The 27,957-nt window shown below is 43.9% G+C and overlaps 1 protein-coding gene and 1 long non-coding RNA gene across 2 annotated transcripts; one reads left to right on the top strand and one right to left on the bottom strand.

The window, feature by feature from the left end:
• Positions 1-1,648: 1,648 nt before the first annotated feature.
• On the bottom strand, positions 1,649-3,344 carry LOC122555824 (G-protein coupled receptor 55-like). Its single transcript, XM_043702001.1, has 2 exons — positions 3,074-3,344; positions 1,649-2,844 (listed from the first exon to the last, which is right to left on the bottom strand). Exons 1-2 carry the CDS (start codon positions 3,093-3,095, stop codon positions 1,928-1,930), a joined length of 939 nt encoding a protein of 312 aa, XP_043557936.1. The 5' UTR covers positions 3,096-3,344; the 3' UTR covers positions 1,649-1,927.
• Positions 2,791-24,255, top strand: LOC122555825. Its single transcript, XR_006313371.1, has 3 exons — positions 2,791-2,865; positions 13,812-13,926; positions 24,201-24,255. It is a non-coding gene; the product is annotated as an uncharacterized LOC122555825 (long non-coding RNA).
• The last annotated feature ends 3,702 nt before the right edge of the window (positions 24,256-27,957 follow it).

Here is a 27,957-nt window from a genome sequence, read left to right as displayed (position 1 = left end):
CTATGTGTTGAAGTGATACTTGAAGCTGGAGCATCTGACTCAGAGGCAGGGATGGTAACCAACATGCAGGGGAGCAACAATGCTCAATGTGTTTGGGGTCATCAAACCATTGCTTCTGCAAATTCTGCACAAAAGCTATTAAGGTTTTTTTAATCCAAATTATTCTATGCCATAAAGAAACAAAAGTTACATAAAGTGTAATGTGGTCCCGCAGTGGTGAATTTTTAACAAGTTTCTTTTTAAAAGAAAAAAACAGAAATAACCTTTAAATAAATCCAGGAAAATCACATGGTTTGTACTTTTGTATGGGTCAAAGTGACATTAAAAAATGACCAAGAGCATCAGTGAAGTGGCCAACACATTACAGTCTTGCACATTGCATAAAAAGTTTCTCAATCTTTTTGAAGGTGAAGTGTCACTTCATTGTTCTGTTGAAATTTGCAGGAAATTCCAGGTTGTGATGTTCAGTTCAGATCTTGAGAGAATGTGCTTTGCTGCAGTTCGACCTTGGCCAAGTGCACAACACATACAGCTACTTGGATGTGTGACCAGCTGTTTTCCCGTAAAAACATGTAAAGCTAAGTCTTAACCATAACATCCCCTTTTCATTCAGATGAACAGGACAAATTCGCAGAGACAATAAAATGCATTAATATCTGCATGCTGTAAACAAGTTGGAGCTCTGAGACGGAATCAAAAGCAATTAAATTATCCTCAGAACATATTTCTTGTACAGTTAAATAACTAACAAGATGTTTGAAAAACAGCATTTCACAGCCTACCCAGTCTAATGTTATATGGTGCCTCTTGGCTAGCAGCTGTCTTTTTAGGCCCAATTGGAAATGGAAAAAAGAAATTGAGGAAAGTTGAGTTTCACTATGCGTCAGATGAAACTTCTCTGAACAAACTTTGATTTCTGAAATTCAAAGTGCATCCTCTGCAGCCAGTGATTTGATGAGACACCATTCACACTTTGCCTCTGTAAATCTAAGAATGTTTCTACATTCCCTGGCCAGTTCCCAAAGGCTGGAGGGAGGCACTGACTGAGGGGCTCTCATAGTTGCAGTGAGTTAGCAGAGATACAGCCGGCAGAGTGTCTTCCCTTGTGCTGCAGCCATTCTGTGATTCAAACCCCTGTGCAACTTGAAAAGCTGGGCCCTGCCTCAGCTTCCACCTTACGTTATTAAACAAAGATAAAATGCTGTCACCTTCCATACTTCAACCATTCCATTGCTACTTACACCTCCTGGAGGTTCATCTTTTGGACGGTATCCACCTCATTAACGAAGACCTTTTGACTTGCATCCCATTGGTCTGCTCCCTTTTCTCTTGATCTGATGTGGAGGTGCCGCTGTTAGATTGAGGTGGACAAGATTCTAACCTCACACCTTTTATACATTGTCTGAGCTGAGATGTCACTTTTTTTTAGAAAACTTTGTTATCTCAAGAATGTGACTTGAAAAAAGTTCTGGGATTTATACATTAATGAACCGAAACCTGCAACTCATTCTAAAAGATGAAAGACTTAACTGCAATCTAGGTTTGTTCAATATATCATTTCAGTTGCATGATATTATGATCTTTTGCTATAAATTCTGTGTCTTGTGGTCCTGCTCCACAGCTACCTGCTGAAGGTGCAGCACTCTGAAAGCTAGTGCTTCCAAATAAATCTGTTGGAGTATAACCCTGGTGTGGTGTGATTTTTAACTTTCTCTGGATGTGTCCTTAAAACCAGCTCAAGTGGAACATTTCCCAGCTCTGACGAGAGAGGGGATATCTCCCCATAGATGCTACTGAGTATGTCTACCGTTTTCGCATTTCAGTTTCCACTCTATATTCTAAGTTTCTGCAATCTGTTTTTATTTTGTTTTTAAAAAGAAATGTCCTGAATTGGCAACCAAAATAAAAACCTTAGCGACTGAAATGATTATACTTCAGCTAAATTGACTGATTTCATACTTTTCCTGTTTCCCTTCCAGAACTCTTTAACAACAAAATAGTAGTAGACAGCATCCAGGACGCAGTTTATATTCGCTAAACACAGACATATCTGCAGAAAGTTGCGCACAGGCAGCCGATAATTATCTTCTATGGAGCCTTTCCGAACTAAAAAGTAGACGAGCATGCCTACATGATACGGGGTGAAGCAGACGAGAAACGTCAACAGATTGGAAAGGACGATTTTCACGGATTTCCTATTGGATTTGCCCTCTGGTTTCTGGTTCCCACTTTTCTGCAGAGCCCTGATAATCTGCACGGAACAGAAGATCATGATGAGAGCGGACGCTAGGAATATTGTTTGCAGGAAGGACACGACCGTCCCATTCCAAAGAGAGTTGGAATGGTTGAAGAAGCAGTATTGAGAGTTCTGGGGAGAACAGGCGTCCCGTTTGAAATAAATGCCGAGGCAGCAGGACCAGACAACAATCCAGACCACGGTGCAGGCAAGCATGGTTTTCTTAGTGGATCTGAAGCTTCGGGCCAGGAAGGGATGTTTGATGGCGATGTAGCGGTCCAAGCTGATCATGGTGATGATTAAAATGCTGGCGTACGTGTTCACGTAGTACAGGGACTCCAGGAACTTGCAGAATCCCGGGCCCAGGGACCACGGGCCCTTCTGGTAGGCGTAGATCTTGAACGGCAGCGAGAACAGCAGCAGGATGTCTGAGACGACCAGGTTTGCCATGTAGACGGTGGACGCGGTCCACTTCCTAAAGCGGACGCAGAGCAGCCACAGGGCGCCGATGTTGAGGAACAAGCCGAAAGCAAACGTAGGTGGATTAACGACGACTTGGAAACTCTTCACCAAATCCGCTAACGTTCGGTTTCCTGCACAATTCCCCACTGAAACAGAACAGCATGAAGGTGTGAGTGATCGTTTACTGCCTCTAACTGGTTACAGCTCAGTTTTACTTTACCAACGGCGGGTTGGCACCAATACCCTCCTCAAAAACAAAGCCGGCTCCTGTTTTCTTTTGTTTAAATGTTCCTAACATTTTTCCATCATAAGCAAGATCCCTCTAAGTTGATTCAATCCATTAAAATGTTGCCAAACATCAAACAAAAAACTTACTGCTAGTCACGGTCTGGTTCATTTTTGCTTTTCCTGTCTTTTGGATGTTACATTCTGTCTGCTGTCTTCACGCTGATCTCAAATAGGAAACGCATTTGCAAATTGAGCTCTGATGATAGGCTTCCCCTTTCTGATTTCTTACTCACAGCGTGATTGATCAAATAAAGTCGTTTTCATTCGTTTACGTTTGCTCCCAGTTACAAGTACACCTCTCGTTTTTTTTCTGAATTAACAGATAACTCAGTCTCTGCTTTTAAAGTAGGACCAAAATTTACTGAAAACAACAACTGCTGGAGATCACAGTGGGTCAGGCAGCATCCACGGAGAGAGAGCATCTAACTCTTCATCAGAGTTGAAGTGAAGGGGGGAGGGGGTTGTCCGTCTCTATCCCGCCCTTTCTCTTTCTTTCAGGCATCCAGGCGCACAAGCGTCAGCAACTTATGGACTCCAACACCCGGGGTGAAACGCCCTCCCCTTTCCACCTCACGGACTCCATCCCTTCGGGTCACTCAGAGCTCACCCCTTACCGTCCCTTAGCACCCGCCCCTTTCCCAACCCTCAGATACCATCCTTTTCTGCCCCCCAAGAGGTCAATCCCAGCCCTTGCCATGTGTTCACCATACCTCCTGACCTTCTTAGAACTGTAGAATCCAGACAGTGTGGAAACAGGCCCTTCGGCCCAACAAGCACACACTGACCCTCCTAAGAGTAACCCACCCAGACCCATTCCCCTACTCCCTTTACTATACCCCTGACTAATGCTCCTAACCTACACAACCCTGAACACTATTGGCACTGAACACTGTGGGCGTGGGCACAGTGGCACAGTGGTTAGCACTGCTGCCTCACAGCGCCAGAGACCTGGGTTCAGTTCCCGCCTCAGGCAACTGACTGTGTGGAGTTTGCACGTTCTCCCCGTGTCTGCGTGGGTTTCCTCCGGGTGCTCCGGTTTCCTTCCACAGTCCAAAGATGTGCAGGTAAGGTGAATAGCCATGCTAAATTGCCCATAGTGTTAGGTAAGGGGTAAATGTAGGGGTATGGGTGAGTTGCGCTTCGGCAGGTCGGTATGGACTTGTTGGGCCGAAGGGCCTGTTTCCACACTGTAATGTAATCTAATCAATTTAGCATGGCCAATTCACCTGAGCTGCACATCTTTGGACTGTGGGAGGAAACTGGAGCACCCGGTGGAAACCCACGCAGACACGGGGAAAATGTGCAAACGCCACACAGGCAGTCACCCAAGGCTGGAATCGAACCCGGGTCCCTGGCGCTGTGAGGCAGCAGTGCTAACCACTGAACCACGATGTTGCCCAAATCTTCCCCTTTCTGAAGCTGAACATGCTCTCCTGGGCAAAACACCCTGCTTCATATCCTTATGCCCCCCACCTCAGTGGATTTCAGGCTCGCTGTGATGTTGACCTGGTTTTTTTGCCACCTCTGTGCTCACTACTTTGGGCAGGAACCACCCAAACCCCCCCCATTCCTGTCCCACTGATGCCCTTCCCTGCATCCAGTCTTCATGCTCCACTTGGACCCCTCCCTCATGGCCTCTCACCTGCCCTCATTTTTTTCATTGAAAACTCTGGGCATGATGTCAGCCATTTCAATTTCTCTGCTTCTCTCACCCACTCTCATGTGCCCCATTCTGAAATTGCCACACTTCTCTCTCAGGTTCAACCCTCACCTTGTTACCAAACCCGCCAATAAAGGCTGTGCAGTTGTAATCTGACACACTGATCGTTATCTTGTAGAAGCTCAATGCCGACTCTCAGACACTTCATCCTACCGCCGTCCCTGACCATGACCCCACATTTGGATAGGACTGTCACTGAGTTCATGACCTCAGAAGATCTTCCCCCCACTGCCTCCAAACCCGGTCGGCCCATCGTATCAGTCTGTCCCTGTCCCACCGAGCTCGTTTCATCCTACCTTGTCTCGTTTCCTCCTACCTTGTCTCCACCCTCTCTCCACTTGTCCAGACCCTGCCCACCTACATCCACGGTTCCTCTGATGCCCTCCACTGTGTTGACAATTTCCAGTTCCCTGGCCCTAACTGCCTCCTGTTCACCATGGATGTCCAATCCCTCTGTACCTGAATCCCCCACCAGGATGGTCAGAGATCTCTCGGCTTCTTCCTCGACCAGAGACCTGAACACTCCCCATCCATCACTACTCTCCTCTGCCTGGCTGAACTTGTTCTCTCATTGAATAGTTTCTCCTTTAATTCAGCTCATTCTGCCAAGTCAAAGGAGTGGCTATTGGCACCCTCATATTATGCCTGCCTCTTTATGGGTTCTTTGGAACAATCCTTATTACAGTCATACACTGGTCCCCTCCTACAACTCTTCCTTCGGTACATTGACAACTGGTTTTGTGCTGCTTCATGCTTCAGCCAGCACTTTGAAATATTTGTTCATTTTGCCTCCAATTTCCACCCCTCTATAACTTTCACATCGTCCATCCCTGACACTTTCCTTTCTTTTCTTGACCCCTCCATCTCCATTTCGGAGAATAGACGTCGTATATGTTCGGATGATGCCATGTTCCAAAACAGTGCTGCCGACATGGCTTGCTTCTTCCATACCATGGTTTCCCAGCCACTGTGGTTGACAGGGCCCTGAATCACATCCAACCTATCACCCGGGCTTCAGCCTTTGCCCCTTCCCATCACTCACAGCAGTGGGATCGGGTCACCCTTGTCCTCACTTTTCATCCCACCAGCCTCGGCATTCAAAGGATCATTCTCCACCATTTCAGGAAACCCCAGCAGAATGCCACCACCAAACACAACTTCCCCTCACTCCTCTATCAGCATTCCGCAGGAATTGGTCTCTCCAGGATACCCCAGTCTATTTCTCGATGACCACCAATACCATCCCCCTTTCCCACAGAAGATGCAACACCTGCCCCTTTGCCTCCTCCCTGCTCACCATCTAAAGGTCGAAACAGTCTTTCCAGGTGAAGCAGCATTTCATCTGTATCTCCTTCAATCTGAGCTGAAAATGTGTTGCTGGAAAAGCGCAGCAGGTCAGGCAGCATCCAGGGAACAGGAGAATCGACGTTTCGGGCATAAGCCCTTCTTCAGGAATCTCCTCCAATCTGGCCTATTGCATTTGCTGCACCAAATGTGGCCCACTCTACAAACACAGATTTGAAGACCTGTTTGCCGAACACCTCCGGTTTGTGCGCAAGCATAACACCGACCTCCGCGTAACCAGTTATTTTAACACAGTGTCAGCTAATATGCCCTCTTGTCCATGCTGGGCATGCTGCAATGCGGGCAAAGATGTTAAAAGGATGAGATATCACAATGCCACATTGAATCGTGAATTGGCACTGCACCAGACGTTTTCAATTTAAAACTGCCCTATTAGAATGAGCCACATGCTGCAACTGCAGGAAGTTGATGTCAGTTAGTAAAACCAGTGGCTCTACAAATGACTGTGGTTATATACTTTAATAGACCTGGTTCTTTCCAGGATAGAACAGGCAATGTTTGCCATATCTCCCAGTTTGATATCCACTGTGAGACTTGATTAATTTATTTCCACTTTATTCCTTCTGGCAACTAACCAAACAAAAAGACTGTGTGTGGAAGGTTGGTGAGGTAAGGATTTAAAAAAATCTCTTTTGGCAATTTAGGGCAAAGAGGGTAATTGCATGATCCTCTTGCAGGATGTGAGAGGTAAGGGTCACAACTGGTGTCCCTGCTGACTTCACCTGTGAGAAGTGCACACAACTCCAGCTTCTCACAGAGTGCATTAGGGAACTGGAGCTGGATGAACTTCGGATCATTCAGGAAGCTGAGGCGGTGATAAAGAGGAGTTTTAGGGAGGTAGTCACACCTAAGTTACAGGATAAAGCTAGCTGGGTGACCGTCAGGAGAGGGAACGGGAATAGGCAGTCAGTGCAGGGATCCCCTATACTCAATAATAAGCATACCATTTTGGATACTGTTGTGGGGGACAACCTAGGGGGAAAGCCACAGTGGTCAGGTTTCTGCTACTGAGCCTGGCTCTGTGGCACAGAAGGAAAGGGGAACAATAGAAGAGTGATAGTGATAGGAGATTCAATGGTTAGAGGAACAGGCAAGAGAATTTGTGGTCACGAACCAGACTCCCACATGATAGGGTCAGGGATGTCTTAGATCAAGTCTACAACATTCTTAAGAGGGAGAGTGAGCAGCCAGAAGTCGTGGTACACATCGGTACCAATGACATAGCTAGGAAAAGGGATAGCAACCTGAAAAATGAATATAGGGAGTTAGGTTGGAAGCTAAAAGGCAGGATGAGCAGTGTAGTAATCTCAGGATTGCTACCAGTGCCACGGGCTAGTGAGACTAGGAGCAGAAGGCGAGTGCAGCCGAACATGTGGCTGCAGAGCTGGTGTAGGAGGGAGGGCTTCAGATATGTGGATCACTGGGAGACCTTCTGTGGAAGATGGAACCTGTACAAGGAGGACCCTTGCACCTGAACTGGAGGGGTACCAACATCTTAGATGGGAGGTTTGCTAGAGCTTTTTAGGAGGGTTTAAAATAGTTTGGCAGGCGGATAGGAACCAGAGCGATAGATCAGAGGATGGGATAGCTGGTGAACAGGAGATACAGTGTGCAGACAGTCTGTGAGGAAGGGTAGACAATTGATAGGGGAAAGTTACAGTCAGTGTGATGGGTTGAAGTGTGTCTCTTTTAACTCAACAAGTGTCAGGAATAAGGGTGATGAACTCAAAGCATGGATCAGTACTTGGATTTACGATGTTGTGGCCATTATGGAGACTTAGATATCACAGGGGCAGGAATGGTTGTTGGATGTTCCAGGGTTTAGATGTTTCAAAAGGAATATGGAGGAAGGAAGAAGATATGGGGGAGTGGCGTTGCTCATCAGGGATTGTATAACAGCTGCAGAAAGGGAGGTCATCAAGGAGGGTTTGTCTACCTCGTCAGTATGGGTGGAAGTCAGAAACAGGAAAGGAGCAGTCACTTTATTGGGAGTTTTCTACTGCCCTCCCCGCCCTCCCAATAGCAACAGAGACATGGAGGAGCAGATTGGGAGGCAGATTTTGGAAAGGTACAGAGGTAACAGGGTTGTTGTCATGGGTGACTTCAACTTCCCTAATGTTGATTGGAACCTCCTTAGTGCAAATAGTTTGGACGAAGCAGTTTTTGTCGGGTGTGTCCAGGAAGGATTCCTGTCTCAATATGTAGATAGGCCAATTAGGGGGAGGCCGTGTTTGATTTGGTACTTGAGAATGAACCAGGTCAGGTGTCAGAACTCTCAGTGGGACAGCATTTCAGTGATAATGATTAGAACTCCCTGACCTTTACTGTTGTCATATAGAGAGGGATAGGAACAGACAGTATGGGAAACTATTTAATTTGGGGGGGAGGGGAAGCAATGTTTTTAGGCAGGAAGTGTGGAGCATAAATTGGGAAAAGATATTCTCAGGAAAACCCACAACAGAAATGTAGGTGTTGCTTAGGGAGCACTTGCTATGAGTGCTGCTCAGTAGGTTTGTCCCACTGAGGCAAGGAAGGGATGGTAGGGCAAAGGAAACTTGGATGACAAGCGATATAGAACATCTCGTCAAGAGGAAGAAGGAAACTTATTTAAGGCTGAGGAGGCGAGGATCAGACACTGCTCTAAAGGGTTACAAGGTAGCCAGGAAAGAACTGAAGAAAGGACATAGGAGATTAAGGAAAATCCCAAGGCATTCTACACTCACGTGAGGAACAAGAGGATGGCCAGAGTGAGGGTAGGGCCGTTTAGGGAACTTGTGATTGGAGTCAGAGAAGGTAGGGAGGTCCTTCTTGAATGCTTTGCTTCAGTATTCACTCATTTGTGAGGACAGCATGAATTAGGCTGATACGCTCAACAGGTTGATGTTAAGAAGGAGGATGTGCTGCAAATTTTGAAATGCATGAGGATAGATAAGTCTCCTGGGCCAGACGCAATAAACCCAAGGTAACTACGGTAAGTGAGGGAAGAGAGAGCTGCACCTTTGGTGTCACTGTCTACTGGAGTAGTACCAGATGATTGGAGGATGGCAAATGTTCAAGAAAGGGAATAGGGATAACTCTGAGAATTATAGACTAGTCAGTCTTATGTTCATGGTGGGCAAATTATTGCAGAGGATTCTGAGAGACAGGATTTATGAATATTTGGAAAAGCATAGTTTGATTAGAGATAGTCAGCATGGCTTTGAGAGGGGCAGGTTAAGCCTCATAGGCCTTATTGAATTATTTGAGGATGTGACAAAACACATTGATGAAGGTAGAACAGTGGAGGTGGTGTACATGGATTTTAGTAAGGCATTTGATAAAGTTCCCCATGGACTGACAACTGACTGTCTGTCTGTCACAGGATCCCCACCTCGCCTACTCCTCTTGGAGACACTGACTGTCGCAGGGTCCCCATCTCACCTGCTCCTCTCTTAAATCAAGACAGAGAACTGGAGAGGATTAGAAGGGTACTCCCCAGCTTGGGAGCTGAGCAAGTGGAGGCACATCATTGAATGATGGAGCAATTAGAATCGGGGATGCTCAAGAAACCAGAATTAAAGCTGCATAACTGTCCTGGAGGGTTGCTCATTCAGAAAGTAATGAATCAGGGATTACAGGGAAACCTGTCTGTCTGAATACATAATTGGTTAGCCCATAGAAGAGCTCAGTGACCAGTGGTGTTCCACAGGGATCTGTTCTGGGACTTCTGCTCTTTGTGACTTTTGGATGAGGAAGTGGAAAGGTGGGTTAGTAAGTTTGCCAATGACACAAAGGTTGGTGAAGCTGTGGGTAGTGTGGAGGGCTGTTGTACGTTGCAGTGAGACTTCGACAGGATGCAGAGCTGGGCTGAGAAGTGGCAGATGGAGTTCAACCTGGAAAAGTGTGACGTGATTCATTTTGGAAGGTCGAATTTGAATGTAAATTACAGGATTAAAGTCAGGATTCTTGGCAGCATGGAAGAACAGAGGGATATTAGGGTCCACATTCATAGATCCCTCAAAGTTGCCACCCAAGTTGATACTGTTGTTAAGAACGCATATGGTATGTTGCTTTCATTAGCAGGAAAGATGTGGAAAATTTAGAGAGGGTGCAGAGGAGATTTACCAGGATGCTGCCTGGACTGGAGTGCATACCTTATGAAGAAAAGGTGAGACAGCTAGGGTTTTTCTCATTGAAGCAAAGAAGGATGCGTGGTGACATGATAGAGGTATACAAGATGAAGAGAGGCATAGATATAGTGAATAGACCACCTACATCCGTGACACCAATCACACCCTCCACTTCTTTGGTAATTTATGTTCCTCCTAGAGGTGGCCGGAAGGTGTGCCAGGGCCGGATGATGCACCGGGGTGGGCAAGAGTCCAATGGTATGGAGGGGCAGACCGAGAGCTGGAAGGTGGGTAGGCCGTCCTCAGTGCTGTCACCCCGGGCAGGTTCCGGGGTGGGCTGTCCTAGAGGTGGCCGGAAAGTGCAAAAGACTGCGAGGGAAACCATAATGTGGGTAGGCCGTCCTGATTGCTGTCTTCCTGGGGGGCTTGGGGAAACAGGGTGGGCTGGCCTAGAGGTGGCTGGAAGGTGTATCAGGGTGGAACTGAGAGCCGGAATTGGCATGGGGTGGGCCAAAAGCCAGAAGGGGCATAGGGGCAGGCTACCATAGAGTGGCCAGAAGGTGGGATGGACGGGTAGCTTGCTGGGTTGCTTGGGGCGGGGTCTGTAGTTTATGCACTGTTTTTTCTGTAATTGGACTGCCTTATGTACATGTCATTGTTCCTGATTTGTGACTGAATGTGGAATTTGAGGTTTGTCCTCATTTCCCTAAAAACTGGTTGAACAGTAGGGTTTGGGGCCTGGCTTTGCTGCTTCTCTCCCTTGTAAAGTTGCTGTTTCTCTCTATACAGCTGTTAATGTTAACTGTTTTTTGTAAGCTGTGTATTGTTTAATAAAATTTTTAAAAACGGAAAAAATACTTCCAGTTCTCCAGCCCCAGTGCTTTATGTTCACTATGGACGTGCAGTCCTTACACACAGCCTGCAAGGATGGCCTCCATGCCCTCAGCTTCTTCCTCTTCAAGAGACCCATCCAGTTCCCCTTCATGAATACCTTCCTCTGCCTCGCCAAACTAGTCCTCACCCTTAATAACATTTCCTTTAACACCTACCATCTCTTCCAAATCCAGAGGGTGGCCATGGGTACTGGAATGATCCCCAGCTATGCCTGCCTCTTTGTTGGCCACATCGAACAGTCATTCTTCAGTACCTTGACAGGCACTGTGCCCCAAATCTTCCACCATTACATCAATGACTGCATCAGCGCAGCGTCCTGTGCCCAGGCTGAACTGGAGCTGTTCATCAACTTCACCCACAACGTCCACCCTGCTCTCAAATTCACTTGCTCCATCTTGGACACCTCCCTCCCCTTTCTTGACCTCTGTATTTCCAGTCTCCAGATGGACTTGTAACATAAACCCACAATCTCCCAAAACTACCTGGACTATATCTCCTCCCACCCAGTATCTTGCAAGAACACCATTGTGTTCCCCTGCCTCTGCTGCATCTGCTTGGATGAGGAGACATTCCACTCCCAAGCATCCCAGAATGTCCACCTGTTTGGAACAATGTGTTTTTCTTGCTTATGTCATCCAGAAGCCCTCCAATACATCACCTCCATTCCCTGTTCCACTCATCTCAACCCTCCCCAAACCCAATAAGGACAGGGTCCCTCTTGTCCTCACCTACCACCTCATCAGTATCTGCATCCAACGCATCATCGTTAAACACTTCTGCCAACTCCAGCTAGACTCTACCACCAAGGACATCTTCTCCTCCTCACCCCTCTCTGCTTCCGCAAGGACTGCTCCCTTCGCCAATCCCTGGTCCGCTCCATTCTTCCCACCAACACCCCAAACCCCTAGGTACCTTCCACTGCAATTGGAAAAGATGCAAAACCTGCCAGCACATCACCCCCGTCCCCTCCCTCCAGGGCCCCAAACAGTCCTTCCAGATTGGACAGAGATTCATCTACCTCTCCTCTAACCTAGTTTACTGTATCCAGTGCCCCTGATATGGTGTTCTCTACTTCGGGGAGACCACACATAAACTCAGGGAACATTTCGCCGAGCATTTCAGCTGGGCCCACAGGGGCCGACCGGACTTCCTAGACACCGCCTATTTTAATTCCCCTTCCCCACTCCCTTTCCGACATGACCATTCTTGGCCTCCTCCATTGCCACAATGAATCAGACCCCATATTGGAGTAACAACACCTCATCTTCCCCCTGAGTAGCCTACAGCCCGGAGGATTCAACATTGAGTTCTCCAATTGCAAATAACTTCCCTCCTCATCCCCTGACTCCATTCCCAGCCCCTCCCTTCCATTCCTCTTATCGACACTTCCTTCTAGCTTTCATTCCTCCCATTGACCAAACAGGTGAGACCCTCTATCTGTGTTCACCTATTGCCACCTCACCACCCTGTCCCCCAACTCCTTCAATCGGCAGCTCCCCTTACACCCACCCCCAGCCCTGAATGAGGTTACACCCGAAGCACTGACTTCTCCACCTCATGATACTGCCTGGCTTGCTGTGTTCTTCCAGCCTCCTGCTTGTCTACCATAGATGGAGTGGATACCAAGAGTCTTTTTCCCATGGCAGAAATATCTATCATGAGGGGGCATAATTTCAAGGTGATTGGAGGAAGGTTTAGGAGAGATGTCAGAGGTAGGTTCTTTACAGAGAAACTGGTGTGTGCATGGAATGTAGTGCCAGCAGTAGTAGTAGAGTCAGATACATTAGGGACATTTAAGTGACTGCTGAATAGGCACACGGACAATAGTAAAATGAGGGTATGTAGGTCTTAGAGTGGGATAAAAGGTTGGTACAAGGTAAAAACAAGGACTTCAGATGCTGGAAACCAGAGTCTAGATTAGCGTGGTGCTGGAAAAGCACAGCAGGTTAGGCAGCATCCAAGGAACAGGAAAATCAATGTTTCGTACAAAAGCCATTCATCAGGAATCTATTCCAGATGAAGGGCTTTTTCCCAAAACATCGATTTTCCTGCTCCTCGGAAGCTGCCTGACCTGCTGTGCTTTTCCAGCACCACTCTAATCAAGGGCTGAAGGGCCTATACTGTTCTATGTTCTACCGATGAATAAAATCTGATCATTTTGAATACAGATGAGTGGTTCAGCAATGATTAAGTACTATTATTATTATAAGCTCTATTGTTTAATGTTTAACTTAGTATGAAGTGGCTCCCCAAAGAACAGCTGTAAAGACAACAACATTGCAGCCAGCTTTGCTATGGCAGAATTGAATGAGAACATAAGTATGAAAGCATTGTTTGTGGCACATTTTCAAGATAAGCAATATGGAAATTTTTTTTAAAACTGAGGCATGTGACTTCCTGATATAGTAATAGGGTAATTTGCTGAACAATGTAAATTTTAGATTGCCCTCAATTGCGTGACTTTGAAAAATCATCCTAAACACTTTCTCAAGTTCTCCTTTTCTAAGACAGGCATTCAACGTTTCTTGCAGTTATGAAACAAGACCAGTTTTACATTATACATTCTTAAATTCTTAAGAACAAACAGCTAAGTGAAATTCAGATGATTTCACTCAAACTAATTGCATAATTCCCCATCCGCTAACATGCCTTTCACCATCAGGCAATTACTTGGTGACACCCACTGATGAGATTCATTGAAGAATAATGCTTTTGGCAATTTATTTTTCATTCACAGGACGAAGGCATCACTATGATGGAATTCAAACTCATGTACACAAGACATTAGCCTGAGGGTAAGCCGGAATTACTCGCCAAGTGAGAGTATCACCATGCCACTAAAGTTATGGAAGGTAATCTTTGCATGTTGAGTTGTACTCCAGCAAGAGTTGGCACGGTGACTCAGTGGTTAGCACTTCTGCCTCACAGCGCCAGGGACCCGGGTTCAATTCCCGCCTCGGGCAACTGTCTGTGTAGAGTTTGCACATTCTCCCCGTGTCTGTGTGGGTTTCCTCCGGGTGCTCCGGTTTCCTCCCACAGTCCAAAGATGTGCAGGTTAGGTGAATTAGCCATGCTAAATTGCCCGTAGTGTTAGGTGCGTTCGTCAGGGTAGGGGAATGGGTTTGGGTGGATTTCTCTTCGGAGGGACGGTGTGGACTTGTTGGGCTGAAGGGCCTGTTTCCACACTGTAGAGAATCTAAAATCTAAAGGAGTCATAGAGTCATACAGCACGGAAACAGATCCTTCGGTTCACCACTTCCACACTGACCAAACAGCCCAATCCGATCTAATCCCATTTGCCATTATTTGGCCCATATCCCTTTCAACCTTTGCAAGTCATGATTAGATCCAGATGCCTTTTAAATGTTATAAATGTACCAGCCTCCACCACTTCCTCTGGCAGCTCATTGCATACACACATCACCTCTGTGTAAAAAAAGTTGTCCCTTAGATGCCTTTTAAATCTTTCCCCTCTCACCTTAAACCTTTGCGCTGAAGTTTTGGATTCCCCACTCTAAGAAAAAGATTTTGATTTATTCACCCTATCCATGCTCCTCATGATTTTATAAACTTCTATAAAATGTCACCCCTCAGCCTCCAATGCTTCAGGGAAAACAGCCCCAGCCTATTCAGCCTCTCCCTATAGTTCAAACCCTCCAATCCTGGCAACATCCTTGTAAATCTTTTCTGCACCCTTAAATTTAACAACATCCTTTCTATAGGAGGACGACCAAAATTGAACATAGTAATCCAAAAGTCATCTCAACAATGTACAGCCACAAAATAGCATCCCACCAGGAAGGGCATGGATAGGGTAAATCGACAAGGTCTTTTCCCTGGGGTGGGGGAGTCCAGAACTAGAGGGCATAGGTTTAGGGCGAGAGGGGAAAGATATAAAAGTGATCAAAGGGGCAACTTTTATTTAAAAAACACAGAAGGTGGTGCATGTATGGAATGAGCTACCAGAGAAAGTGGTGGAGGCTAGTACAATTACAACATTTAAAAAGGTATCTGGATGGGTATATCAATAGGAAGGGTTAGAGGGAAATTCATGAAGTGCTGGTAAATGAGACTAGATTAGGTTAAGATATCTGGTTGGCATGGATGAGTTGGACCAAAGGGTCTATTTCCATGCTGTACATCTCTATGACTCTATAACTCCTATATTCAAATGTCCTGACTCATGAAGGGCAAGTGTCCCAAATGACTTCATCACCCTGTCTGTCTGTGGGTCCACTTTCAAGGAACAATGCACCTGCATCCCTAGGTTTCTGTTTGGCAATATTCCCCAGGGTCTTTATAAAACCTGCCCTGGTTTGCCTGACCAAAATGCAATACCTCACACTTACCTAAATTAAACTCCACCTGCCATCTGAGCAAGGTCCTTTTTACTCTAAGACAATCTTCTTCACTATCCACTTTTTGTGTCATCTGCAAACTTATGGACCATACCTCCCATATTCACATGCAAATCATTTATAGAAATGATGAAAAGCAGTGGACCCAGCACCGATCCTTGTGGCACATCGCCGGTCACAGGCTTCCAGTCCCTCTACCACCACCCTCCATCTCCTACCTTTAAGCCAATTTTGTATCCATTTGGCTAGATCCACCTGATCTAACTGTGCCAACCAGTCCACCATGCAGAACCATGTCAAATGCTTTGCTGAAGTCCAGGAAGACAAGGTCTACTGCTCTGCCTTCAATCTTCTTTGTCATCTCTTGAAAAATCTCCATCAAGCTAATAAGACACAATTTTCCATGCATAAAGCTCTGTTGACTATTCTTAATGCCTTTCCAAATGCATGTAAACCCTGTCCCTCAGAATCCACTCCAACAACTTACCTACTATTGACAAAACCTCAGAGAAAGATAAGAGATTGGCCAAAGTTAAATTAAACGAAATTACTTTTATTGATGTGAAATAATCTTCTTGCATTTCATGTAACCTTACAATGAGTGGCATACTCAGTCTTTTACCTCTACTCAAAACTGATGTATTCACATATTTCTACAGTGTTCTATTTTCTGCCAGAGTTCAAATATCCTTCAAACTTTATGCAATCTGGCAGTAGTTAAGGCACCATGGCACTCAGGTACCAGTTCTAACTATAAAAGGAACTGACAACTCAGATAGAGCTAACTGAAAATCAGTAAGAAAGAAATAAACTTAGTATGGTAACTCCTATCTGAATTGATTCACACATTTGCTAATCAACTTCTTCATACTTACAACTAGACTGGAAAAATGCTGAAATACAGTTTTGCATGTTTTGAACCCTGATTTGTATCTATTATCATTTACACTGCGTTACCCAAGTTACCCAATATGCACAGGAATGTGTTTTTATATACGTGTTAGCAGTTCATTATTCTCAGCAATCTCTGCACTCACATTGCACGTATAATACGAAATCTTAAAGAGGCCAGAACAACTTTGGAGCAGATAGCATCAGTTTAATGTGGTGAAGTAGCTATGGTTGCACCCAACTGGCACTTTATCTCTTCAAAATAGTTTTTGATTAAAATGTTCACAAGATAATAACCAGATTCCCTCTTTTGACCTGGATATAATACCATTCCATTTGCATTAGCACTCTGGATTCGAATGTAACTACATGTCCTTGTTGCATTAAGATTGTTCCAAGTCCTTCTCACTTGAATCACATTGCAGATAATTACATCATTGACATAATAGTTTTTCAACACTGGTGTTGCAGTCACTGTTTGTGAGATTTTAGAGAATGCTGCTTCTTGCTCTGTGCCCAATACCACTGAACATCCTTGGCAATGACAGGCATAATGTTTCACATTACTATGACAAATTAAGCAAGAAGTTAGTCACCTGTAATATGTGTGCCTAATGGTGGTGATCACATGACTACAGAAATTCTAAGACAATATTGCATTTCTACCTCAGACAAAATCACGCACCATTTTTACTTGGAGCTGTGCCATTTTCTTTAGCTTTAACTCTCTTCCTAACATCACTACAGGGGTACCCACATCAGAAAGACTTCAGCTGTTAAAGAAGGTTGCTCAACACCACATTGTCACGATTGATTGACCAGGTATGTGCAAAATGTTGGTCATGTAGGAATACCCACATTCCATTAAAGAATAAAAAAGAGTCCAGGCAACATTTCATTTAAAAAACAAGGTAATCATTTAGTCCTTTAACCAGCATTTCTTTAAATCATGATCAGTCTACTTGTAGTTTCTCAATATAGAATTTAAGCAAGACATTATGCTCAAAGACCACAGTTATCACACGAACCATTCAATCGTGCACTTTTACAACTTTATCTTCACTGCATTTTCTCTTCTAGAATTATCTAATATTCTTCTCTGGTCTCCCAAATCGATTTTTGGATGATAAATATAGAAAGCACTTATGTTGCACTCCCACTATAGTCCCTCAATGATTCCTGTTATCTAGAATTGTTATGCTTTCATGGGCCTCAAAGATGTGTTACCACGGTAATGATATCCAAATTGTGATTAAATTAGATTGTAAATCCAAAAGAAAGTTGTATTTACATTTCATAGAGTTCCTACATTGTGGAAACAGGCCATCGAGACTACAACAACCCTCCAAAGAGCATCCCACCCACACCCACCCACCCCCTCCCTCATAACCTTGTATTTCGCATAGCTAATCCATCTAGCCTAAACAACCCTCTACCTTACAGGACAACTTAGCCTGGCCAATCCACTGAACATCCTTGGACTGTGGGAGGAAACTGGAGAACCCGGTGACAACCCATGCAGACATGGGGAGAATGTGCAAACTCTACACAATCAGTTGAGGCTGGAATCAAATCTGGGTCCCTTGTGCTGTGAGACATCAGCACTGACCATTTAGCCACCATGCCGCCCCAAATGTTACTATTCTCTAATATCTATCTAAGTCTTCTATACAAGGGATTGAGTATTTATCCAGTTGTGAGAAGGGGTTTACCATTTGTTTAAAATCCCCACAAAGATGAACTGAGCCATCAGGCTTCACAATCAGCATGACCAGTGCTGTCCATTCTGCAAATTGTACTGGTTTGATGATTCCTTCACTTTCCAGCCTCCTGATTTCTGCCTCTCCTTTTACCCATAAGGCAAATGGCATTGGGTGGGCATTGCATAATCATGGAATTGCTTCCTGGTCAACATGCAAGGTGGCCTCGGCTCCTTCGATAGTCCCTAGATCTTCCTGAAAATGTCCAGGTATTCAATTAGGAGTTTATTTTCTGATCGAGCCCATCAAGGTGAATCTTTCTCTGCACTCAGGCTTTGGCTTGATCCTTTTACTACAAGCAGTCGTAACTGAACCAGCTGCTCCTCGTATGAGACCGGAACTAAGGTTGTACCCATAATCACCAAAGGTTTCCTGATATAGGCTCTCAGCCTAGCTGAGGTCTTATGCCAACTTAAGGGTTGGAGTCCAGAATGAATTTTGTTAAAGACTGGTAAATCATTGATAGAATTGCACCAGTATCAAGCTCCATTGGAACCAGGTTGCCATTTAACCAGATAGTTATTTTGATTGGTTCTGATTTGGATGTTGCTAAGCAATTAAACTGTTCCAAGCCAGTTGCTGGTGGTCTTTTCATGGTGTGCACTCGCTTGGGTATTAGCCTATGAGCTTGCATATTCAAGTTAGGCTCTTTTACTTAATTTAGGTCTGGTGGGACTCTTTTGCTCTCTCGAGTCCTCAAACTGGCAGCAACAACAATGGCTTACCATCCTGGATACTGAAGAAAATTTTAACCAGTTGGCCGAGGCTTGGCTTTGTTTTGGGGTTTTGATGTTGACTGACCCAGAGTCCCTCTGTTCAGTATATAGAACATAGAACATTACAGTGCAGTACAGACCCTTCAATGTTGCACCGCCCTGTCATACTAATCTGAAGCCCATCCCACCTACACTATTCCATGTACGTCCATTTTCCTGTCCAATGACGACTTAGATGCACTTAAACTTGGAGTAAGTGAGGACTGCAGATGCTGGAGATCAGAGCTGAAAAATGTGTTGCTTGAAAAGTGCAGCAGGTCAGGCAGCATCCAAGGAGCAGGAGAATCGATGTTTCAGGCATAATTCCTGAAGAAGAGCTTATGCCTGAAACATCGATTCTCCTGCTTCTTGGATGCTGCCTGACCTGCTGCACTTTTCCAGCAACACATTTTTCTGTACTCAAACTTGGCGAATCTACTACCGATGCAGACAAAGCATTCCATACCCTTACTACTCTCTGAGTAAAGAAACCACCTCTGACATCTGTCTTATATCTGTCTCCCCTCACTTTAAAGTTGTGTCCCCTCGTGTTTGCCGTCCCCATACTTGGAAAAAGGCTCTCCCTGTCCACCGTATCTTGTATCTGATTATCTTGTATGTCTCTATTAAGTCACCTCTCAACCTTCTTCTCTCTAACGAGAACAGCCTCAAGGCCCTCAGCCTTTCCTCGTAAGACATTTCTTCCATACCAGGCAACATCCTAGTAACTCTCCTCTGCACCCTTTCCAAAGCTTCCACATCCTTCTTATAATGCGGTGACCAGAACTGTACACAGTACTCCAAGTGTGGCCGTACCAGAGCTTTGTACAGCTGCAGCATAACCTCTTGGTTCTGGAACTCAATCTCTCTATTAATAAAGGCCAAAACACTCTATGTCTTCTTAACAACCCTGTCAATCCAGTAGGCAACTTTCAGGGATCTGTGTACATGGACACCGAGATCTCTCTGCTCATCTGCACTCCCAACAATCCTACCATTAGCCCAGTACCTTGCATTCCGATTACTCCAGCCAAAGTGTATCACCTCACATTTGTCCACATTAAACTCCATTTGCCACCTCTCAGCCCAGCTCTGCATCCTATCTATGTCTCTCTGCAACCTACTACATCCTTCGTTACTATCCACAACTCCACCGACCTTAGTGTCGTCCGCAAATTTACTAACCCACCCTTCTAAGCCCTCATCCAGGTCATTTATAAAAATGACGAACAGCAGTGGACCCAACACCGACCCTTGCGGTATGCCGCTGGTAATTGGACACCAAGATGAACATGTTCCATCAACTATATATCCTGAGTGAGGCTATGCAATTGCCTTCACTTAAGTGGTGTTCCCCAAGTTCAGTTGGCCTGGTGAAAGTGCCACTTCCATGAGCATACCCTGTAATTCCTAAGCTTCACTTGCCACATTTTCCAATAAAAAGCCAGTTGTAATGCCTGTTGGTCTTCAGCTAGTAAGCGCGTTTGCATGGTTACTTCATTAATTCCACCTATAACATGGTCTCTCAGCATCTCATTAAGAGTTAAACCAAAGTCACTTGTCTCTGCCAGTCATCTTAACCTAGCCAAAATCCCAACACAATTCCCCAGGTTGTCAAATTGCCAAGTTAAAGCGATAGTGTCTCAGAATTAGAGGAGGCTTGGGGTTGTAATATTTCTTAACTAAATCTGTCAACTCTTGAAAGGTTTTAATATCTGGTGCTCTCAGAGTGGACAGGATATCTAACACTCCTGCTGTTATCTGTCAGCCAGGGATCCCTGAGTGGACCAGTTTAACAGCCCCAATCGTGAACTCATATTCTACAAGGTCCAACTGGCAGAACTCATTACAATCACTATATTGGTTTAAACAACTTGTTAGACCTCAGCTGGAGAATTGCATATAGTTCTGGGCACCACATTATAGGAAGGATGTGAATGCATTAGAGAGAGCAGAGCGATTATAAGAATAGTTCCAGAGAATCACCATGGAGATAAGAGGGCTAGAAGGAGATCTGATAGAGGTTTCCAAAATCATGAGCAAGCTTGATAGGGTAAATAGGGAGAAATAGATCCTACTTGTAAAAGGAACAGAACAAGAGGCCATAAATTTAAAATGATTTGCAAAAGAGGCAAGGGAAATTGGGGAAAATGTTTTCATTGAGTGGATTTGTTGGAGGCAGGTAAAATTGAAGCAAGCAAGAGGGCATTGGACAATTATTGGGATGAAAATAATGTACAAGGGCATTGACAAAAAGCAGGAGATTGCCTCTATGTAATGATGATCATTTGAAGAGCTGGTGCAGACACAATAGGCCAAATGGTGTTCTGCTGCGCTGTGAGACATTTATGATTCTGTGTAGGCTGTCATTGTATTTCCATCATTTCATTAATTGACAAGAAAACAAATACAGTAGTCATATGACCTCAAATATGTGGTGCTCTCACAGCAGGCAACAATTTTAAAGATATGATGCACAGAACATTGTAATAGTTGAATCTGCAACATAGTGTCAGAGTACATGTGATAACCAGGGGGAATGTATTGGGGTTTTGAGTGTTGAAGGGTGATATAGAAACATAGCTACCACAAAGGAGAACACAATAAATGGCAGAACTGTTGAACGCTGTGAAAATGCCACAGAAATTGTAACCAACAAGTAACCACATGTGAAAGCACTGGGTAAGAGACAATGGCTGCAATCTTCACTGCCCCAGCCCCAGTTAAAATTAAAGCTGATGTGAAACAGAATTGACAGCTTTTCCACTCACAATATGGCAGTTAGAGACTGTGACAGATCTAATTAAGAAGCCAGAGCAGCTATGATTGGCCATATGTCTAATACAGTTTGACATAGAATGTTTCAAGGTATATTCTAATATTAATCTCTCAAAGGGACAGGAAATAGACTACAGAAATCTGAAAGCTTTGAAGGCACTCTTCGAACCCCGAGTAAACTTGTCGTATGAATCATATTAGATTAGATTGCTTACAGTGTGGAAACAGGCCCTTCGGTCCAACAAGTCCACACCAACCCGCCGAAGCACGACCCACCCAGACCCATTCCCCTACATTTACCCCTGTCCCTAACACTATGGGCAATTTAACGTGGCCAATTCACCTAACCTGCACATTTTTGGACTGTGGGGGGAAACCCACGCAGACACAGGGAGAACGTGCAAACTCCATACAGTCAGTCGCCTGAGGCGGGAATTTAACCCAGGTCTCTGGCGCTGTGAGGCAGCAGTGCTAACCACTGTGCCACCGGGCCGTTCTCAATACTGGGACTGACGGTTTCATTTATCAGTACTAACTAAGCTTTCAGACTCCAGTGAATTTGCGAAACCAAAAGATGATTTAATTAAAAACAGGATTGTACTAAGTTTAAGAGATTGATGGCGGACTGATTGATCAATGATAAAGTGATTAGTGACTTGTTTAATATTTACATGGACACTTGTAGAACAAGGCATCATGGGTTATCCCAGTTCGTGAAGTAGTATTGCAAGTATTAAAAGTTGGCAAGATCAGAACCGTATCTTTACATCAGCCTTGCCAATCTGAATGGAACAGCACACGTGAGATAGAAGGGTGACTCTGATTCCAATGTATGATATGAATATACCAAATTATTTCAACTTTATATGGCATGAACTTTATGCAGTTTAGAGACTATGTCAGTAGCGTCTCTGTATGCATCTGTGCGAACAGGGGACAATATTAATAAAAACATTATAAAAGTGCTGTTGGGAGGGGGAGAAAGTCTAGGATAGACACTGACAAAAAAAGAGATAGCAACATCTAGGGAGAGATTGATTGGTTAGATACTGACTGCATGAAGAAGACCTTAATACATTAACCTATGACACAGAAGGGATATTTGTTTGATGTGCTATGTATGAAAGAAATTTGCAATGTAGAAAAGAGAATGCAAAAGTAAAATCAACTCTTCTGTATGCTCCAGAGTTTTGCTTCCATCTAATAATGGAGGCAAATCTCTCCTTGTGTCACTCACATAAAATGACCATAAAAACCTATATTCAGTCTCCAGCTGTTGATTATTTAAAATCAAGAGAAGACCTCGACAACCTATAAACTTTAAATTAAGGCCTTAAATTACAGCAATAATACTCAGTCAAACCTCTGCTTCTTGACACTCTTCCCATTCTGCTTTACTATGATGTGCCTGCATTGGACGGCTTTGTTGTGATGCTGATTGCAGGACACTCCTCCCAGAAAGGGTAGGAAACTTGAGAGTTTTGAAGAGAGTAAGAAACTGCTGAGTTGTATCCATTCAAATAAATACCGTAGATGAGAGCAATCAAGAAGGCCTGCAAAAGAATCATGGAAGAAAATTAAGGTGTGACAAATAGGGTAGAAATGGAAACAAAGTTGAGGTCAGCCATAGCACAAGATAACAATTCATGGCCCAAGTACAAATTCTAGGCAGTAAAGCTGAGAATCTAGAAGGACCCAGGTGGGAGTGAGCAGTGACAGCAGCTCTCATCACCACAAATGCTAACAAAAGTCACCAATGGAGCTGGTGCAGGGATGATTGGCCAAGGTCCTCCTTCTGTGCCGTAGCACTTATGATTCTGTGATTTTGTGATTCAGTCCCATTTTGCACACTAACACGTTAGGGGGAACATTATCAAAAGCTTTCTGAAAATCCAAATACACCACATCCACTGGATGTCCCTTAATTATTCTCTAAGTTACATCCTCTAAAACCTGCACTAGGCTTGTCAAAGCCATGTTGACTTTGTGTAATCCTGCAGGTATTTTCAAAGTGTACTGTTATTGTATCCTTTATAACTTCAGTATGTTTGCTATTGGTGATGTTGGGGTAACTGGTCTGTAATGGATAGTTTTCTCCCTCTCTCCTTTTTTGAAATAGTGGGGTTACATCTGTTTGCAGGACCCTATCCCTCCACTAGTATTCATATGGGCCAAGACCTCTGCTGGTTGTTCTCCTTTTCTCCTCAATAATGTCCTGAAGTGCTCAGGGATATCCTGTAGCTTGGCATCAGTAAGGTAACATACCAATCTTCTGTCATATCTATGGCCACAGAAACAACCATCTATTCCTCTTTTAAAATCTTGTATCACAAATGCTTTAATCTTTGTTACCCCCTCAGCCCTATCTCCTTGTGCAACTGAGTCATTCCTGGTGCCAAGGACTTGGCACTTGCGGCATTCTCCAAAGAAACCATCCCCCTTTAAGAGTGGGAGATGCCCCCTGGAGCCTTCTGTGCTACTTCCCTCGTGTTCTTCCTGTCTAGTCACCCAGTCCCATTTTGGCTGTGTATTCTTCAGCTGCAGTGTGAGCATCTCAGCTTACAATTTTTTAATTTGCTCACAGGACATGGACATTATTTGCTAAGCAGGAATTACTGCCAGTTCATAATTGATCAGAGGGCAATTAAGAATCAATTGTATTGCTGTGGATCTGGAATTGCATATAAGCCAAACCAGGTAACTATGGCACATCTCCTTCCTGAGGGCACAGAGGGGTTTGGTGATCTTGCTAATCTTGCTGTTAATCTTGTCTAGCGCATGCCCAGTGCAATGTAACCTGTATGCTTCTGTCCAAGTCTTTCTTCACCCTATGATCTTGCTTACTATACGATCTGCCCATACTGCTTGTAAACAAAGCTTAGGTACACATGATAATAAATCAATCAATCAACTACAATCGACAGTTGTTAGACAATCACCATTCGACCAGCTTTTTAATCCCAAATTTTCAGTGAATTCAAATTTATATCTGCTGTGGTGGGAACTGAACCCACATACCCAAAACATTGCCTGGGTCTCTGGATTACTCATCTAGTGACACTGTCACTTTGCTATTGGCTTTTAGTAGACAATCGCTAACCTGCAAGCATCATAAGATCTCTTTACAGGCTAAATTGGTGAATTTGTTGTAAATGTGCCTTACGTGACAACAGGAGATTAAACTGTTACTTCAAATAGGGATAACTTCCATAGAGTCATAGAAATTTACAGTACAGATGGAGTCTAATGTCTGTGCTGACTCCCAAAACAGTTATCCACTAATCCCTTTCTCCAGACCTATCTCTGTAGCCCTCTAAATTCATCACTTTCAAATATACGTCCAGCTCTCTTTTGAAACTCCTATCGAATCCAGCTCCATCATGCTGCCAGGCAGCAGATTCCAAATCCTAACAACTCTCTGAATAAAGAAGTTACTTCTCATTTCAGTCCTAGCAGTCTTGCTGACAATATTGAAATTGTGGTTCACTGGCTGCTGACATACTCACTTGTGAAAACAAAATATCTTTCTTTCCCTGTGTTGTCAACCAGGCCAGCCCCCCTTGAAACATTTTAAGAACAGAGCCCAGACCATCACTTTTTCTTATTTTAAATGCAGATATAAAGTGGATATTTCCGGAGTGATCAGCTGGTCAAACCACTCAGCTTGAAGCAAAACAGAATTTATCTAAATGCTATGGTTGAAACGCGAGCAAAAGAAAACAGAATTTAGAATAACTTAATTATTTTAAAGCACAACTGACTCAATATTTGCAACTTAGCAAAGGAGCTGTTCCAATTCCTGCACCATTTCATAAACACACCCCTTGGCAAGAGGTAAATTCAAATGCAGGTTCTTACATGCAACAGAGTTTTCAGAGAAAAGAGTCAGGCAAGAAACATCTGCTGAAACATGGAATCTATTTCACTGTAACAGCTTTTCTGCTAACAGCACCTTCCAGCTGCCTTCTAAGACAAATCAAACTAGAAAAAAACCTGAACTCGGAGAACTGACCACTCCATTGTAATTGTTAAAATAGTCACCTCCAGACATATCAGCACCTCTACCTTTATGACCCCTCTTGAAAAAAATCTAAGGACAAAATAACTTTCTTAAAGGGGCAGCATCGTCTCATTTGTTAAATTTTTGAACACCTCAATAAGGCCACCTCTTAATCCTCTTTGCTCCAAGTAGAATAAGCCCAATTTCTTTCATCATTCCTTGCATCTAAAATTCCTCATTCCTGACATTGTTCTAGTAAATCTCTTCAGGCCTTTAACATCCTTCCTTAAATAAGGTGTCAAGAACTGAACGCAATATTCCAAATGTTGCCTGACCAATGGTGGAGGCTGGTACAATTGCAACATTTAAGAGTCATTGGCATGGACAGGTTAGACCGAGGGGTCTGTTTCCATGCTGTAAATCTCTATGACTCTATTTGTAGGGGTGTTGCATCACTTCCTTGCTGTTATACTCTGTGCCTCAATTTAAAAAACCCCAAAGATCCTACAGGCCTTCTTCACAACTGTTTCAAATTGCCTGGCTACCTTCAGGGAATAAGTCACATGAACCCTGAGGCTCTGTGTACCTGTACTCCCCTTAAAGCGGCACCATTGAGCCTGTATTGGTTCTTGTATTTCTTCTCCCTAAATGCACTACCTTACATTTCTCTGTGTTGAAATTCATCTGCCAGGTGTCTGCCTATTTGGTCAACTTGTCAATGTCTCTGTAAAATAATTCAGCGTCATCCTCACAACTCACTATTCTCCCTACGTTAGAATCATCTGCAAATTGAGAGATTTTGCCTTTGACACTCATTTCCAACTCATTCATAAAAATCAGAAAAAAACAAGGTTCGCAACAGCAATCCTTGGGTAACACCACTTTCAACTCACCCCTAATCTGAGAAATGCCCATCTATACCTATCCTCTGTTTCCTATCATTTAGCCAACCTCTAAATATTGCAAGGGACCCATTAAACCCAAACATTTCTAACTTACTAACCAACCTGAATATTGTACCATAGCAAATGCTCTCTGAAAGTCCAAATATACAATATCCAGAGCAATACCCTTATCCACTACCTAGTTCACCACATCAAAGTACTCAATTAAATTTGTCAGACTTGACCTGCCCTTAACAAAGCCATGTTGACTATCTAGTATTAAGATAAATGTACACTTTGAGAATAATAATTTGTTTTGCATTACAGCCTCCATCATTTTCCAACGATTCACGTCACGCTGACAAGTCTATAATTTCCTCAGTTATCCTTTGCCCCTTAAATAACGGTGTCACATTTGCAATTCATCTGTGCCCCAGGACTGATCCTATGTTCAGAAGGGTCTGGCAACTTTCTTTCAATAGCTGCACAATTTGCTCTCCTACCTCCAACAGCAACCTAGAATGTCTCCCATCCAGGCTTGCCGTCTTCACTACCTGGAGCGCTGCCAGCCTTTTTAGCATGTCTTCTTTGTCTATCACTATACTGCTCAGTTGCTTAACACCCACAGTTTCAATTGGACTATTATCACCATTTTCGAAGTTGGTAAAGACCTTTCATTTACTACCTTTGCTGTGCTCTTTGCTTCAGTGAGCAGTTTTATCCCGTTTGTTGCTTATGGGCCCCAACTCTATCCTTCATTAATTTTCTACTCAGCACAACTGTGTCTGATTATGGTATTTCTAATTCTCAAAGAATAACTTGTTAATGGACATGCAATAGGCAATACCAACCCAAATGCATCCAAATGAAACTCAGGTAAGTTCTCAATGAGGGGTCAGGTATTATCACACTGTCGCGAGGCAACTTGGATAATACTGGCAGACTAAGCAATACAAAAGGTAAACACTAAATGCCAGAGGACCTCTGTTCTTCATAATTTGCTCTCCATTTTTCTGGCATTAAAAGTATTTTGGTGATGAAACCAGATACCAGTTTTGTTAGAGACAACATATTTTCCTTTTTGTATACTGAAATGGAAGTTGAACTGCTTGTGCAGCTGAACTATCAGGTGTTCTGCAATTTGAAAATCAAGTTTTGCATAAATTTAATTATGTTAGACAATGTTGCATTGGAAAGCAGAAAAGGAGATATTTGAGACTGAGCACCTCCGAGAATCGTTTGAGGGAAGAAAATTCCACCTGACCCCAGCTCTCTGATTGGTAGATTTGCAGAGTGTTCAAAAGTTGTAAGTGAAGTGGAAACATCCAGGGCACATGAGCTGAAAACATTTATCTCTCCCTTTTTCTCTCCCTCTGTGGGAAAATGACAGAAAAAAACCAAGAGCACTTGAAAGAATTTGAACAATGAAAGACCTTGGTCTCACCGATCAACCCTGA

The sequence above is a fragment of the Chiloscyllium plagiosum genome, chromosome 13 (assembly GCF_004010195.1).
Source record: "Chiloscyllium plagiosum isolate BGI_BamShark_2017 chromosome 13, ASM401019v2, whole genome shotgun sequence".
Classification (NCBI taxonomy): domain Eukaryota; kingdom Metazoa; phylum Chordata; class Chondrichthyes; order Orectolobiformes; family Hemiscylliidae; genus Chiloscyllium; species Chiloscyllium plagiosum.
The sequence above is the reverse complement of the archived record's forward strand: the minus strand, read 5'-3'. Positions and strand labels throughout refer to the sequence as shown.